The following is a 14,259-nucleotide window of genomic DNA, read 5'->3' as shown; positions in this document are numbered from 1 at the left end:
CTACCATAAAGTAATCATACTGCTGTTTCTTTGTTATCAACACACCAGTCATTTTACCTGTAAATTTCTTTTTCATGTAATCTTTTCATTTTGAGAAACATTGATATGCACTATTTGTTTCACTGAGCAAATATGTATTGATTGCCTTCTGAAGGTTGTATGCTCAAATGTAATTTGATAGACATGACTCTGGAAATACTGTAAGCTCCTAGCAACACAAAGCGAGTGATACTACTTGTTATCACTCTTTGACTTTCCCAGATGTATCCAAAGTGGAATTAGTATCATTTACTTCTCAAAACCAACCACTACCCCTTTCACATCAAAATTGTTTATATATATATGTATATCTATGGCTGATTCATGTTGAGGTTTGACAGAAAACAACAAAATTCTGTCAAGCAATTATCCTTCAATTGAAAAATAATTTAAAAAATGCTCTTTCCTTTAGCCCTACTCTGGGTACTATAAAAAGTGAATCAAATAGACATATTTTCCATCCCCTTGGAAATCTACACTTCCTGTGTTTATGAATTTCATATTAAATTACAACAAATATGGCAGTAGTTTTACCCAGATTGCCTGTAGACTTCAGAACGTTAAATATTATTTGACATGTAACCCTGAAAAATGTAGAAAATTGGTATAATATTTTCCAGTGGGAGAAAAAGATTCTTCTAGAATATTTACTTATTTAATAACATATATGTGCATATGTGTAGATATAGATGTATGTATTTTGATAGCAAAAAGATAACAGTCCTTTTCAAAGCAAGTGCCATTCTATTGTTGCCTTCTTTAAAGGTAGTTTACTAACCTTTCACCAGGTGGCAGTACTGTCCTGCTTCTACGGGCATCTACAGCACTCGTAAGAGCAGTATTGTTTTCCAAGTAGATGTGTGGTTCGGAGATTTCTGAGATATTTCTTCTGATCTTCTTGTTTTGTATAAAGAAGTACCTTTGAATAATATTTTCATACTCAATCTAGATATGTATTCAGAGAAGAATGAATAATATGTGTTTATACGTGCATGCTGAGTAGCTTCAGTCATGTCTGTTTGCAACTCCGTGGACTGCAGCCCACCAGGCGCCTCTGTCCATGGGATTCTCCAGGCAAGAATACAGGAGTGGGTTGCCGTGCCCTTCTCCAGAGGATCATCCCTGCCCAGGGATCGAACCCGTGTCTCTTATGTCTTCTGCATTGGCAGGCAGGTTCTTTACCATTATGGTTCCAATATGAAATTAAAATAGTAGACCTTTAAATGTTATATTGTATGTAGCCAAATGTCATTTTTATGACCATGTAATGATTCAGTTTTCTGATACCTGTTATCCTAGAATTTTGAACATTTTGGGCCTTTCTGACCACTTGGACACATTTTACAAGATTTATTTTCTTTTCAGACTGGAGATCTACCATACTTAAGTTGCAGAAGTTACAGGATTTTTCTTTTATCTCATCCATAGTCTCCAAAGTTGCTGTCCAGTCTTATGGTTTTCCATGGAATGGACAATACAACAGTAAAATTCAGATATTAAATAATGATAATGTGTGTCATTGATTGATGTTCTCTGTATGACAGGCACTGTGCTAAACGATTGTCTCCCCTTTTTTCTTAGCAACTGCATATAATACATATTACATTTATCCTTATTTTACAGAAAAGGATATTGAAGCATGGAGAGATTTAGTTATATGCTCAAGATTTCATAAGTATTCTAGCCCTGGAACCTACACTCTAGGTTTAGGTTCCAGAGCTAGTTTTACTGCCTCTAGTGAAAGCCATTCACTAGTTTTATTACCCAGAAATCCAAAGTAGATAGACTCTTTTTCTTTTCCCATCTCTTCCCCCCATGGACAGTGAAGTGAAAATTCAGTGTTTTTTTCTGCTGCTGCTGCTGCTAAGTCACTTCAGTCGTGTCTGACTGTGCGACCCCATAGACGGCAGCCCACCAAGCTCCACCATCCCTGGGATTCTCCAGGCAAGAACACTGGAGTGGGTTGCCATTTCCTTCTCCAGTGCATGAAAGTGACAAGTAAAAGTGAAGTCACTCTGTCGTGTCCAACTCTTTGCAACCCCATGGACTGCAGTCTACCAGGCTCCTCCATCCATAGGATTTTCCAGGCAAGAGTACTGGAGTGGGTTGCCATTGCCTTCTCCCGTTCTTTTCTAACACAAGCTTTAGTTATTTCCTGTGTGGTATATGCTCTTCTAAGAGGACAAAGTATTAGGAAAAAAAATAGGATAGGTAAAAAATGACACTTCTTCCTTCTATTTCTCCAAAAAGGGACTATTCAGTTCTTAGACCTTGAGTGTGGGATTGTGTGCATGCGTGTCAAGTCATTTAATCGTGTCTGACTCTTTGCGACCCTGTGGACTGTAGTCTGCCAGTCTCCTCTGTCCATGGGATTCTCCAGGCAAGAATACTGGAGTGGGTTGCCATGCCGTCCTCCAGGGGATCTTCCTGACCCAGGAATCAAACTCACATCCCTTAAGTCTCCTGCATGGGCAGGAGGGTTCTTTACCACTAGTGCCACCTGGGAAGCCCACATGTAGGGTTAATTAACTGTAAAATCAGATAGTAAACCTAAATTGTTATAGTTTATCCTTGAGTCACGCTGTTTAAATGAAATACTGGGCTCAGTAACTTCTCCAGAGTGTTTTCTAATTCCGTAATTCTGTGTTTTTAAGAATTGTATTATTCAGAACTCAGAAAGAGATGCTATCTGATCCACTTTGCAACTTTAGGGGAAAATACTAGTTTCAGTAGTATCTATGAGTGACTAGTAATAAATACTGCTGTGAGCATGCTGATCATTCACCAAAAGCACCTTGCTAATAACAGGCAGTACAATTATTAGTTACCATAATTTCTGAAAGCATGATGCATTGTCTGCAGTGAAGAGCAAAGACCAAGTCTGTTTGGTAACACTCAGCTCAATGCCATGAATATGTAAATATTTACTCTTTATCCCCAAAGAGTAAATTATGTGCTCTTGCAGGCATTAATTCCTTCAAACCTGTGGACCTGAGTACACTGAAGCAAGAATGTTCTAACTGAGCCCATCCTGCTCCGAAATTTAACTTTAGCTTCTAGAAGCTCTTAGCATTTTCATCAAAGCAGTTTTCTTACGAGATATTTGGGCTTAGAGATCTTGATTCTGTTGTAAATAGTGCATAAATTCTTAAATCTGGGCTTCCCTGGTGGCTCAGTGGTAAAGAATCTGCCTGCCAGTGCAGGAGACATGGGTTCAATCCCTGATCCAGGAAGATCCCACATGCCTCGAAGCAACTATGCCCTTGCACCACAGCTACTGAGCTAGTGCTCTAGAACCTGCAAGTTGCAACTGTTGAGTCCATGTGCCACAACTACGAAGCCTCCTTGCCAATAGCCCATGCTCTCCAACAAGAGAAGCCACTGCACCAAGAAGCTGTGCATTGCAACTAGAGAAAAGCCCAGCAATGAAGATCCAGCACAGCCAAAAGTAAATAAATAAATAAACAACCATTTAAAAAAAATTCTTAAATGTGCCATCACATGCTGTGCATGGGGTGTGCAAAAGTATATTGAGACTTGTCAGATTCTTCCTTATTTTCCAAATGAAGTCTCATAGGTAGTGTCATTGATATACACCAAGAGTAAGCCAAAAATTCCATTTCAGGGATTTTCATGGAATATACACTCATCTGTTTTTAATGTGTAGGAAGGTATTGCTCCACTATTTTGTTTCCTATTCCACTTTTAGATTTTTTCTGTGAGTAAATGCGGATGTGTGAGGTGGGAGCGGGAAACTTTGTGCTGACTAAAAGGTAGACATTTGGCTTTGTTAAATATAAATGAATAGAAAGGGAGATTGAAAAAGTAAGGGGAAGTCTGAGAAAGGAAGAAAGTTTTGGTGTAACCTGTCACGTTTTGAATTAGAGGCCAACGAAGCTCCATGTAGTCAAAGCTATGGTTTTTCTATTAGTTATGTACGGATGTGATAGTTGGACCATAAAGAAGGCTGAGCACTGAAGAATTAATGCTTTCAAACTGTGGTGCTTAAGAAGACTCTTGAGAGTCCCTTGGACAGCAAGAAGATCAAACCAGTCAATTCTAAAGGAAATCAACCCTGAATATTCACTGGAAGGACTAACGCTGAAGCTCGAGTACTTTGGGCACCTGATGCGAAGAGCCAGCTCATTGGAAAAGACCCTGATGTTGGGAAAGATTGAGGGCAGAAAGAGAAGGGGACGACAGAAGATGAGATGGTTGGATGGCATCATTGACTCAATGGATGTGAGTTTGAGCAAACTCTGGGTGATCATGAAGGACGGGGAAGCTTGTTGTGCTGCAGTTCATAGTCGCAAAGAGTCAGATGCAACTGAAGAACAGCAATACAAGAGGTGGAAAGGTGTGGTACCAACCTTCCCACTGCTTGGTTTTAGAATCATTAGAAGTCAGTGTCATTTTCTGTTACTAGGAAGGGACGGAGTAAACCCAAGGGAAAGGCAGTCAGTTGGGTTCTTCAGCAGCACAGTAGTTATGTTGAGACATGTATGAGGAATCTGTCCCTTAGAACGCCTTTAGCTGACATACTGTGAGTTTTGCCTGGTCCTGAGTTTTATTATACTCCTTTTCTACTCTTTTCCAAACATGGAAATTACTCTTAACGGTCTCCACCACAATGATGCTTTGAAGGGTTAGGTTTTATGGTTTGAGATTGTTGTAATGGCAGCAAACGAGGGTCAGCATCCTCTGCTCCTTGAAGCCTTCTTGGGAGAAGGCTGTCATGGTTTTGAACTAGACATTGTGCTGGTGAGGGGGCTTCCCTGGTGGCTCAGACGGTAAAGCGTCTGCCTGGAATGCGGGAAACCTGGGTTCAATCCCTGGGTCAGGAATATCCCCTGGAGAAGGAAATGGCAACCCACTCCAGTACTCTTGCCTGGAAAATTCCATGGAGGGAGGAGCGTGGTAGGCTACAGTCCATGGGATCGCACAGAGTCAGACACAACTGAGCAACTTCACTGGTTCACTGGTTGTGGAGGTGGAATGCATTTAAAATTTCTAGTGTGAGTTTCACTGTGCCATCAACTTAGTGCCACTGTCACTGTCTTCCATGCCTTTTATCAGCCACAGTGAAGATCTCACTCAGGTTCCAAGCAGAATGATCAAAACTCTGTTTCTATTTGAATTTCCACAGGAACAATAAAATCAGGAATACAAGAAAATTGGACTGACGTTAGAGCCATCAAGAATAGTTGACGCTGGTCTCAATAGAATGATTAGAATAGTAGAATGATTAGAATGCTGTTAGTTGTCTATGGCCAGCAGGAGGAGGTAAATAGGTATGTTGACATTGGCAGTTCCAGACCATGCAGTTCAAGTTAAGGATCGTGCGAGCTCCTGAGAGGTAAGACGGAGAGTGGGGAAAGGCGGCAGAGGTTGGGGAGGTACTGGACTTTGATGTCTCGAGTGTTCTGATTCTATTATTATTCTATTGCATTCTGTAGATATAGATTAAATATTTTGCAGTATGGATAGAGGTTTGTAACATTGTACAGGAGGCAGTGACCAAAGTCATCCCAAAGAAATAGAAATGCAATAAGACAAAATGGTTGTCTGAGGAGGCCTTACAAATAACTGAGAAAAGAAGAGAAGCTAAAGGCAAAAGAGAAAGGGAAAGATATACCCAACTGAATGCAGAGTTGCAAAAAATAGCAAGGAGAGATAAAAAAGCCTTTTTAAGTGAACAATGCAAAGAAATAGAGGAAAACAATAGAATGGGAAAGACTAGAGATCTCTTCGAGAAAGTTAGAGATACAAAGGAAATATTTCACGCAAAGATGGGCACAATAAAGGATGGAAACGGTAAGAACCTAACAGAAGCAGAAGAGATTAAGAAGAGGTGGCAAGAAGATACAGAAGACCTGTACAAAAGAGGTCTTAATGACCTGGATAACCACGATGGTGTGGTCACTCACCTAGAGGCAGACATCCTGGAGTGTGAAGTCAAGTGGGACTTAGGAAACATTACTATGAACAAAGCTAGTGGAGGTGATAGAATTCCAGCTGAGCTATTTCAAAACCTAAAAGATGATGTTGAAGTGCTGCACTCAGTATGCCAGCAAATTTGCAAAAGTCAACAGTGGCCACAGGACTGGAAAAGCTCAGTTTTCATTGCAATCCCAAAGAAGGGCATTGCCAAAGAATGTTCAAACTACTGCATGTATGCAGTAGCATGTAAAACACTCATTTTACATGCTAGCAGGGCTTCTATGGTAGCTCAGCAGTAAAGATTTGCCTGTAATTCAGGACATGCAGATTTGATCCCTGGGTTGCAACAATCCCCTGGACAAGGGCATGGCAACCCACTCCAGTATTCTTGCCTGGAGAATCATGGACAGAGGAGCTTGGTGGGCAACACAGTTCATAGGGTCACACAGAGTCGAACACAACTGAAGCAACTTAGCACGCATGCAAGCACATGCTAGCAAGTAATGCTCAAATCCTTCAAACTAGACTTCAACAGTACATGAACCAAGAACTAACAGATGTACAAGATGGATTTAGAAAAAAAAGAGGGAATTAGAGATCAATTTGCCAGCATCTGTTGGTTCACAGAAAAAGCAAGGGAATTCTGTTTCATTGACTACACTAAAGCCTTTGACTGTGTTGCTACTGCTGCTGCTAAGTCGCTTCAGTCGTGTCCGACTCTGTGCGACCCCATAGATGGCAGCCCACCAGGCTTCGCCTTCCCTGGGATTCTCCAGGCAAGAACACTGGAGTGGGTTGCCATTTCCTTCTCCAATGCAGGAAAGTGAAAAGTGAAAGGGAAGTCGCCCAGTCGTGTCTGACTCTTCGTGACCCCATGGATTGCAGCCTACCAGGCTCCTCTGTCCATAGGATTTTCCAGGCAAGAGTACTGGAGTGGGGTGCCATTGCCTTCTCCGTTTTGACTGTGTGGATTACAACAAACTGTGGAAAATTCTGAAAGAGATGGGAATACCAGACCACCTTACCTGCCTACTGAGAAACCTATTTGCAGACCAAGAAGCAACAGCTAGAACTGGACATGGAACAACGGACTGGTTCTAAATTGGGAAAGGAGTACATCGAGGCCATATATTGTCACCTGCTTATTTAACTTATATGCAGAGTACATCATGTGAAAAGCCAGGCTAGATGCCACCTTCCAATGCAGGGAATGCAGGTTCGATCCCCGGTTGGGGAACTAAGATCCCACATGTTGGTGTGCTGCAACCACAGAGCCCGTGCACTGCAGTGAAGATCCTGTATGCTGTTACTAAGACATGACACAGCCAAAAATAAATAAATAAAAAATTATTTAAAAAACAACCTATGGTTTTTCCATTAGTCATGTACGGATGTGATAGTTGAAACATAAAGACAGTGAGCGTTGAAGAATTGATGCTTTTGAACTATGTTGCTGGAGAAGATTTTTAAGAGTCTCTTGGACAGCAAGGAGATCAAACCAGTCAATCCTAAAGGAAATCAACCCTGAATATTCACTGGAAGGAATGATGCTGAAGCCCCAGTACTTTGGCCACCTGATGTGAAGAACTGACTCATTGAAAAAGACCCTGATGCTGGGAGGGATTGTGGGCAGGAGAAGAAGGGGACGACAGAGGATGAAATGGTTGGATAGCATCACCAACTCGATGGACATGAGTTTGAGCAAACTCCAGGAGGAGTGAAAGCCAGGGAAGCCTGGCGTGCTGCAGTCCATGGGGTCTCAAAGAGTTGGATGAGTGACTGAACAACAAGTATAAATATATTTTTTTAATATACAGTTTTTAAATTTTATTTATTTATTTGTTAAATTTTTTTGGCTGTGCTGTGTCTGTGTTGCCACATGGGCTTTTCTCTAGTTGTGGTAAGCAGGGGCTGTGACACATGGGCTTAGTTGTCCCAAGGTATGTGGGATCTCTCTGGGTCAGGGACCGAACCTGTGTCTCCTGCCTTGGCAGGTGGATTCTTTACCACTTAGCCACCAGGGAAGCCCTTAATGTCTAATAATATTTTTATATTGTCCTTCTAGCTTGTTTCTTTATTCCAATACAGAGAAGCAGGAAATGTGCATACTTGATTTCATTAATAGTTCTTCATGGATTTAGATTGCAAAGGAGAACAGATATTTTCAACAGCTGTACCTAAAGGACTATACCACACAATGGTGCTCACCCATTAGTCATGCTGTTCTTCCAAAAGTTCCCTGCTGCTGCTGCTGCTAAGTCACTTCAGTCGTGTCCGACTCTGTGCGACCCCATAGATGGCAGCCCACCAGGCTCACCTGTCCCCAAGAGTACTGGAGTGGGGTGCCATTGCCTTTTCCGAAAAGTTCCCTAAGTAGTCTAAATTTTTTAACCTAAAATATGAGATGTATTTATCGACCTTTGCATCTTGTCTTTTGGTACATTTTCTTAGTAATGAAATATAACATTAGCTGTGTAGTTAATATGCATCTTTTTTGAAGGGAAAAAAAAAACAAAACAGTAATTCCACGTCTGTTTTGATCTGCTGCTGCTAAGTCGCTTCAGTCATGTCCGGCTCTGTGCGACCCCATAGACGGCAGCCCACCAGGCTCCGCCTTCCCTGGGATTCTCCAGGCAAGAATACTGGAGTGGGTTGCCATTTCCTCCTCCAATGCATGAAAGTGAAAGTGAAGTCACTCAGTCGTGTCTGACTCTTAGGGACCTTATGGACTGCAGCCTACCAGGCTCCTCCATCCATGGGATTTTCCAGGCAAGAGTACTGGAGTGGGGTGCCATTGCCAAAGATCTTTTATTATATAATTTTTTATATGCTAAGTGACTCAAAATATGGTCTTCTCCTTCACTCATCTTTTCCTTTCATTTCCTTTAAACTCTAGACGGTGAAGCATAAGCTAGCAGAATTAAAAACATCCATATGTGTAACCAGAGCTTTTGTGGACAGCTGTCTCCAGCTGCACAGAGTGAAACGTCTGGACATTTCCACTGCTGCCATGGCGAAATACTGGTATGCATGCTACGGTAATTAAAATGTGGTGTTTGCACAGACTGTTATGGAATTCTTCCAAAGTGAAACTCAGCCTTGAAGGTCTTAAAGGAAGAATGCTGAGTAAATGAAAACTAGCCGTAAGGACCAATTTTTTTTTAAATGCTGAATATTCCCATTAAACCTATTTATAATGTGCTAAAACTTACCCAGGTTACTTTTTAACTTTTAGCTTATCCTCGAAAAGCAAATATTAAATATGATGACTAATTCGTTATTTCAAGTAGTAGTTGATTCTCAAATTAGCTGAAGAGTGGCTGTAGAGTGAGATAACAAAATAACGGTAATACTTCGAGTCCTGAGATAGAGCCGCAATTCTGTCATTACGTAACTTCAATTAAATTTAATTATATCTGGGCCAACATTTTGATATCTGTGAAATGAGTAGATTAGGCAAGATTTTTCTGTTTAAGAGGTTTTCTAGACCTCAGAAAAAATTTCTGAAGTTTTGACTGTCCAATCAAAAGTTGTACATGCTCAATTAAGCAAAAGGAAAAAAAAAAAATGTTCTGTAAGACAACTTTCAGGGACTTCCCTGGCCATCCAGTGGCTAAGACTCTGGGTTTCCACTGCAGGGGTCTCAGGTTTGATCCCTGGTTGGAGAACTAAGATCCTGCATACCTTATGGTATGGCCAAAACCACAAACCAAAACAAAAAAATTTTTCATTTTCATTAAACATGATTAGCAATGTTATTAAAGATGAGTTAATTGAAAAAAGACCCCCCCCACCATAGGCCTTTTGTGTATTTTAAGATGCAAGAACATAGTTTAAATCAGATTCTGAAAGCGGGTTTTGTTTCCTCTTTTAAAAACAAACATTCTCACATCTCATTAGCCCAAAATGAACCTGGAAAAAATTCCTGTTGTTATTCATTAACTTGTGTTCACTTCAGTGAGAAGTAGAATGAGGAAATATGCAGAATAGTGGTTTATGTAATGACTCCAAAATAATAAACTTGCCAGGTTGAAAAGTCATGTGGAATTACTAGAAATTAACATTTTGGGGGGAAGATACTTTACATTTACAGCAAGTTTTTTAACTAGTGAAAAATTTTTAGATATTTTTGGAAAAAGACATTTGGATAGCTGGTGGCCTTATTGTTCTTTGAAAACACTAGGTTTATAGACATACTGGTATTTCATATTGGAGAAGAGGAAGCAACTACTTATAACCCAGCAAATATTTCACTAACATACTTGTCAAAGACAAAAATGTGTAGAATTCCAAATATCACTGCCCCCTGAATCTTGTCTGTTAATCATTATATTGTTACTGTATTTCTCAGGCACATCTTGACCTGTCCTATGGCTTGAGTTAAAAATTATTTTTTATAGGAAAATGGGTCTATGCTTACCTTTGTTTTATATTTCCCACTGTTGAAAGTTGAAAAGATTTTGAACTAACCAGTTATTTTATGGATTTTAACAGTAGTTAAAATTGTTGTGATTAGATCAGAAAAGAATATATTTTTCAAGCACCTCATATTAATATATATATACTTCAGGAATAAATAATTCCCCAATAATCTTTAATAAGTGTCCTAGAAGATAGTATGTGCTTTGATAGAGGTCTGTTCTCTTAGGTTTTCACTTTTACTTTCAGTTTATTCCTGAAAACCCTAAAACATATTTTTTACAGTTAAAAATTCAGAATTGCAGCCTTTGCATAGGAAGTGACATATTTGAAGAAAACAAACACATATTACACAAGGCAAAAGAAAGTAGATGACTATATAATTTTTCTGCTAACATATCACACAGAGAATCTGAATAAATTAGACCAGATTCAAGTTTTTACTATATTCTTTTTAGGCTTAAAGTTCCCAACACCTAATAAATAGTCTAAATTTTCTACATTTTGTTTCTAGACTTAACAGAAAACCAGCCAGAAATATAGTTGATGAAGAAAGTATTCATTACGTGAAAATATTCTTGAGATTTATTTCACATATAATTTATATCAATCTTCTCTGGTTGACTGATATGCCTATTTTTAATTGTTTGATAAATGCATGCATTTAAACAGTCATTTGTTTTCTGGCTGTAAAGCATTTCATGAAAATTCAAATGTTCCTTTTCTGTTTTTTATTTTGGACATCTAGGGCATCTGATTTGCAAAACAGAGTAGCTTATGACTGTTTGCAGCTGCATGGAGGTTGGGGATACATGTGTGAGTATCCCATTGCAAAGTAAGTAGGCCTGTCCTGTTATGCTTTTCTGGGTAGTGTGAATAAAAAGGAAAACTTCTTTACCTGTTCTTTGTACACTGAGTATAGAGGGAAAGGAGGTGCAAAATCTTTGCATTTTTCAACTGCCTATGGAGTGTGTTCAGGTAGCTAGAAACAACTTCATGTTATCAGCTTACCACTAGGATTTAATCATTTTTTTAAAAAGTGAATATATACTTTAGTATATAAGATATTAAATATAAATAAATATATAATATACTAAAGCTTTATTTGAATCATTATTCAGGATTAGTATCACTTTTATAGTTGAATAGTATTTTACTATAATTGTTTATGTTTAGTTATTCAGATTTTTTTTTCTAGTTTTTTACTGTGACAATGCTTCAATAAACACTCATACATTTGTCTTAGATACATGTGTTTTTTATCATAACAGGACCAAGTCCCAAAAGTAGTACTGCTAGTTCAAAAGTATGCATATTTTACATTTTAATGCATTTCAAGATCATTTCCTCCAGTTTGAAGCAATTCATACTCAAATGAGTTGTCAAAGACTGAAGATGGCTTATCCTCTTAAGTTATGTGCTTAGTCGTTTAGTTGTGTTCGACTCTTTGCAACCCCATGGATTATATAGCCTGCAAGGCTCTTCTGTCAATGGGATTCTCTAGGCAAGAATACTGGAGTGGGTAGCCATTGCTTTCTCCAGGGGATCTTTCTGACCCAAGGGATTGAACCCAGGTCTCCTGCATTTCAGGCTTATTCTTCATTGTCTTAGTTACCAGGGAAGCCCTTAATTTGCACTGACTATTAATTATTTTGTTTTATTTTACTGTTGTTAAGAGCACTTAACATATGAGATCCACCCTCTTCACAGAATTTTAAGTGTACCATACAATATTGTTAACTCTAGGCACAGTACTGTACAGCAGATCTCTGGGACTTATTCATCTTGCTTGACTGAAACTTTATGCCCATTGGTTAGTAACCTCCCATTTCTCCTTCTCTGTAGTGCCTGGCAGCCACCATTCCTTTTTGAGGCTATGAATTTGACTACCTTAGATACCTCATATAGGTGGGATCGTGTTGTATTTGTCTTTCTGTGACTGGCTTATTTCACTTAGCAGAATGTCCTCAAGGTTCATCCAGGTGGTGACATATTGCAGAACTTCCTTCTGCTTACGATTGAATAGTATTCCATTGTATGTTATACTACAGTTTCTTTATCCATTCATCTGTCCATGGACGTACAGGTTGTTTCCACATCTTGGCTATTGTGAGTAATACTGCATTGAACAAGTGAGTGCTAGCATCACTTGGAGGTCTTGATTTCAATTCTTTTGTATAAATATCTAGAAGTGGGATTTCTGGATCATACGGTAGTTTTATTTAAATTTTTGAAGACCTTCCATACTGTTTTTCATAGCAGCTGCTGTGCACCACTTTGCATTCTCTCTAACGGCAGTGTGCCAGTATTGCAATTTCTTCATCTCCTCGGCATTTGTCTTTTGGCCTTTTAGCTAATAGACAGATATGAGATGATATTTCATTGTGGTCGATTTACATTTTCCCTGGTGATTAGTGATACAGTATTTTTTCATATACCTTTTGGTCATTTGTATGTCTTTGAAAATATCACTTTTTAAAAAATAAAAAAAATACACATTACAGAAAAATTAACCTACATATGAAGTCAATAAAAAAATTTTAAATTTTTTATTGTTTATTTAGCTCTAAAAACAAATCAAAAGTGTTATTTTTTTTCTAAGTAGAATTTGTATTTCCTTCAAATGAAAATAAATACAGCCTTTTTATTGCATTACACATGAATATTCTTATTTCCATTTCAAAGCAGTTCCAGTTTGTCAATAGGCAGCATCCTCTTCTATGTTTCTTCCTCCATCTCCATAGTTTCTTCTTTCCCTTTTTCTGTAGTCTTTGCCTTAGTAATCCCTCCATGGCATTTCTCCTTATCCTTATAGAAAATATATTTTTCCTCTTATTTGGCAATATTTTCAGCTTATATAATTTTCCCAAGGGAGTTTTTGCTATATAGAGAGAAGTCCAATTTAGTTTTGAATCTGAGAATGAGAATGCTATGAGCTTCTAAAAACTTCTTATAATATTAATCTAAATACGGAATATCTAAAAGGGAAACTGCCGGGGTCCAGCCCCAGCTGATCCAGGGTATTCGAAGGAGAGACGGCGTAGGCGAGGGTCAGGAAACAACTGCTTAATTAAACGTTAATTAAGGATATAAAGAGTAATTGAGGATAGCTCAGTGAGGAAATTCAGTGGAGAAAAGTGGCTGAAATAAGGATAGCTCAGTAGGAAAATTCAGTGAAGAAAAGAGGCTGAGTAGCTTGGTTTATGCGGGAGACCAATAAAACTTCAAGACAAGAAGTTTGCACCACTTATGTAGGCCGCAGGCGTCCTTCCGTTCTCCCCAAGGAGAGGAGACACTGAGGCCTCCCCGGTCGGATCTTAGAAGCCCAGGCATAATTAGCAAGCATGGCGGGTTCCGCGCTCCAGATGGAGACTCAGCCAGAATTTGAAAGAGAGAGCGACATGGGGAGACTGAGTTTTGGTGAACAAGGCCCGCACTTTATTTTCCAAAGTAGTTTTTATACCTTAAGTTATGCATAGAGGATAATGGGGGAAGGGGTGGAGTCATGCAAGGACAGCAGTTCCTGGTCCTAATCGAAGCTAGGCTTTCAAACTTATCATATGCAAAAGTTCAGGTGAATTACATCATCTTCTGGCCAGGAGGCCTGTTAACATTTTAAGAAACTTATTTTTCTCTAAAGGTGATTATTCCAAAGTCAGGCACCAGCCTCCAAAAAAGCATTGGACAAAGCTGCATTTTACATTTCTATACACCCATTATATCAATCAATACACTGCCAAGGACACAGTAGGTAAGGAGTATGGAGACTTAGCAGCAAACATTGGCTCAATAAGTGAAAAACCCTTCACCAATACAATTTCTAATCAATCTTTTAACTACTCAAAAGAATCTGTGTTTAGA

The 14,259-nt window shown here is 39.0% G+C and overlaps 1 protein-coding gene across 4 annotated transcripts in view; it reads left to right on the top strand.

The window, feature by feature from the left end:
- Positions 1 to 14,259, top strand: part of ACADL (acyl-CoA dehydrogenase long chain) — a 42,826-nt gene that overhangs the window by 23,642 nt on the left and 4,925 nt on the right. For 2 of the 4 annotated variants that reach the window (XM_055573348.1, XM_055573346.1), the window contains 2 exons: positions 8,876 to 9,003; positions 11,147 to 11,233. In XM_055573348.1, coding sequence (XP_055429323.1) covers positions 8,876 to 9,003; positions 11,147 to 11,233 — 215 coding nt within the window. Of the gene's footprint in view, positions 1 to 1,404; positions 5,173 to 8,875; positions 9,004 to 11,146; positions 11,234 to 14,259 lie in introns of those variants that run through there. The other 2 variants (XM_055573347.1, XM_055573349.1) reach the window with 2 other exon arrangements.

This window comes from Bubalus kerabau, chromosome 3 (genome assembly GCF_029407905.1).
Source record: "Bubalus kerabau isolate K-KA32 ecotype Philippines breed swamp buffalo chromosome 3, PCC_UOA_SB_1v2, whole genome shotgun sequence".
NCBI lineage: Eukaryota > Metazoa > Chordata > Mammalia > Artiodactyla > Bovidae > Bubalus > Bubalus kerabau.
Note: the sequence above shows the minus strand (reverse complement) of the source record. Positions and strands in the feature narration are given on the sequence as shown.